Source organism: Triticum dicoccoides, chromosome 3A, assembly GCF_002162155.2.
Source record: "Triticum dicoccoides isolate Atlit2015 ecotype Zavitan chromosome 3A, WEW_v2.0, whole genome shotgun sequence".
Classification (NCBI taxonomy): Eukaryota; Viridiplantae; Streptophyta; class Magnoliopsida; order Poales; family Poaceae; genus Triticum; species Triticum dicoccoides.
Window position 1 is genome coordinate 524472749 of NC_041384.1, and position 2201 is coordinate 524474949.

Consider the following 2201-nt stretch of genomic DNA (forward strand, 5'->3'; position numbering starts at 1 on the left):
AAAAAAAAAACAAAATTAAGTGTAACATTTGGCGTTCGATTTGTTTTTTTGCACAAGTCAAAATGCTTAACTTTTTCACTAACAAAATTGCATGTACCATTTGGGTGCGACAATGAACATATCTATTTTTTTTAAAAAAAATCATTTGTAAAAATTCATTTTTAGCATGCAGGATCATGTACTCCCTAGAGCCAAATTGAATATCCGCCTTTTATGCTGGTATATATTGAATTTATGGTAACTTACCACATAGGGCATGTATCATATATAGTTTTTTTAGAAGATCTTTTCGATAGTTCTAAATTTAAACAAATCAAAGAATATCTAGAAGAAAATTTTCCAAGTAAAGTTCTCCAAAATTTCCATGAAATTGCTTTGAATCAAAAGGGCATGGACTTGTGATCGAACATACTGTCGCCAGTATCACTAGGACAAGCGGAAATCAAGATCAAAATACTCGCAAAGCAGCAGGATCACCATCGACGTTCGCCATGATCTCCTCTTCGAGCCTCTTGGCGACGCCATGCGCGAGCTTCTCCAGGAAACCCACGAAGCCTTCCAGCGTCCACCCCTCGACGGGATCAGCCTCGAACGACCACCTGACCGCGCACCCGGCCGGGTCGGGCTCCACGCCGATGGTCGCCCGGTACCGGCCGAACCCCTTGTTGGTCTCCACCACCTCGTAGCTGTAGGACCGCCCCGCGGCGTCGACCTCGAGGAGCCGCTCCTTGGACCAGCCGACCGCCTCCCCCGGCGCCGCCATGTTCACCGGCCCCGCGCAGTACCGGACGCACCCGGGCCGGCCGTCGTCGCCCTCCAGCCTCCGGCACGTCTGCACCAGCGACACCCACTTGTCGAGGGAGCAGAAGTCTCCCAGCAGGGCCCACGCCTGGTCGGGCGTCGGCCCCGCCGCCGCGGCGCGCACGGTGCCGCGCCACTCGGGCGCCGCCGTTTCACTGTCCGGGCCGTGACCGTGAGGCGCCATGTGCCGGCGCCTGGGCAGCTAGATCGCGGGTGTCGCCGTCAGGTGCGTGATTCGTGCAAGTGCAACGTCGGGATCGTGGTGAATATGATGAGGAACTGAGGGTCACGACTCGTGAGGGAGAGGAGGGGGCGTCTAGCTCACCAGCCGTGTAGTAGATACACAACGTGACCCGCGAGAGGATTAGTTGGCAGGTCGTACGTCCAACCGCATGCGTGTCCAGTGGCGGACTGGTGGAAACTGCTGGGTGCCTCCTACCAGCTTAGCTAGATGCGCGCGCTGCTTGCATTGCATGGCTTGTGAACCATAAAATAAAGTGCATGTGTATTGTCAACATATTCTCTCTAGCTGGCACGAATGGACATGAGTCCACGGGAGAAGCTTGTCACTTTGTGTTGTAGGGCCTCTTAGAAGTGGGGTTACGTGGCTGGGCTACTTAAAATTTGCCAGCTTTTGATGTGGCACCAGATGTATACGGTTTGTATATATGCTCATGCATGTCGAATACCCGCTTCCAAAAGCAAAGGCGCACACTAGCTCACATGTTCTATCACGGGAGAAGATGATGCGTTGCTCTTTCCGCCTCTTTTGATCGTGCCAGTTCAGCACCGGGTACTAATGTGCTGATGTGATGTCCAATGCGTAAACATTACAATTTTGTAAGTGACTGGTCAGTGCACCTTTTATCCAGGCTGCCACCTCCAGAAAATGATTCAATTGTTGGGCTAACCCCTCCACATGGAGTGAGCTGGCAGCACAATAATCTCAGCTCCATCTAATGGATGGGATATCTCCTTGAGAATTACAGTAATACTCTTTCCTTTTCGGTTTAGAGGGCTTATCTTAATTTTTCCGTTTTTCCAATTTAAAGGGCTCATCTCCATCATCTATTGAGATTCCGGGGCACATTAAATCTTTGCATGCAAGACTTAAAAAGAAACTCACAAATGCATGCAATGTTTCTAGTCATTTAGTGGCTTAATGCATTAGTTTAATATGGGTAGTTTTGTAAAGTACGAGATACATTTCTCCACTCATCATCTGCCTTGAATGATGAAATTTCAGATTTGGGCCCTGTAAACCGGAAAGGAGAGGGAGTAATAGGAAAAGAAGACCCCCGACAACCTTTATCATGGTTGAGGGGATGCCACTATGAGAGGAGAGAACACCATAAAGCACTACAACCGACAAAAAAAGGTGGAGAGATGAGTTCGGATAG

The 2201-nt window shown here is 49.4% G+C and overlaps 1 protein-coding gene across 1 annotated transcript; it reads right to left on the bottom strand.

Moving 5' to 3' along the window:
- Positions 1-325: 325 nt before the first annotated feature.
- LOC119268966 (lachrymatory-factor synthase-like) lies at positions 326-1798 on the bottom strand. Its single transcript, XM_037550688.1, has one exon. The coding sequence runs from the start codon at positions 983-985 to the stop codon at positions 449-451; it is 537 nt and encodes a 178-aa protein (XP_037406585.1). The 5' UTR covers positions 986-1798; the 3' UTR covers positions 326-448.
- Between the last annotated feature and the right edge of the window lie 403 nt (positions 1799-2201).

Bases quoted from the DNA above. Each gene is read 5' to 3' on its own strand.
- LOC119268966 (XM_037550688.1), bottom strand. From the start codon at position 985: ATGGCGCCTCACGGTCACGGCCCGGACAGTGAAACGGCGGCGCCCGAG.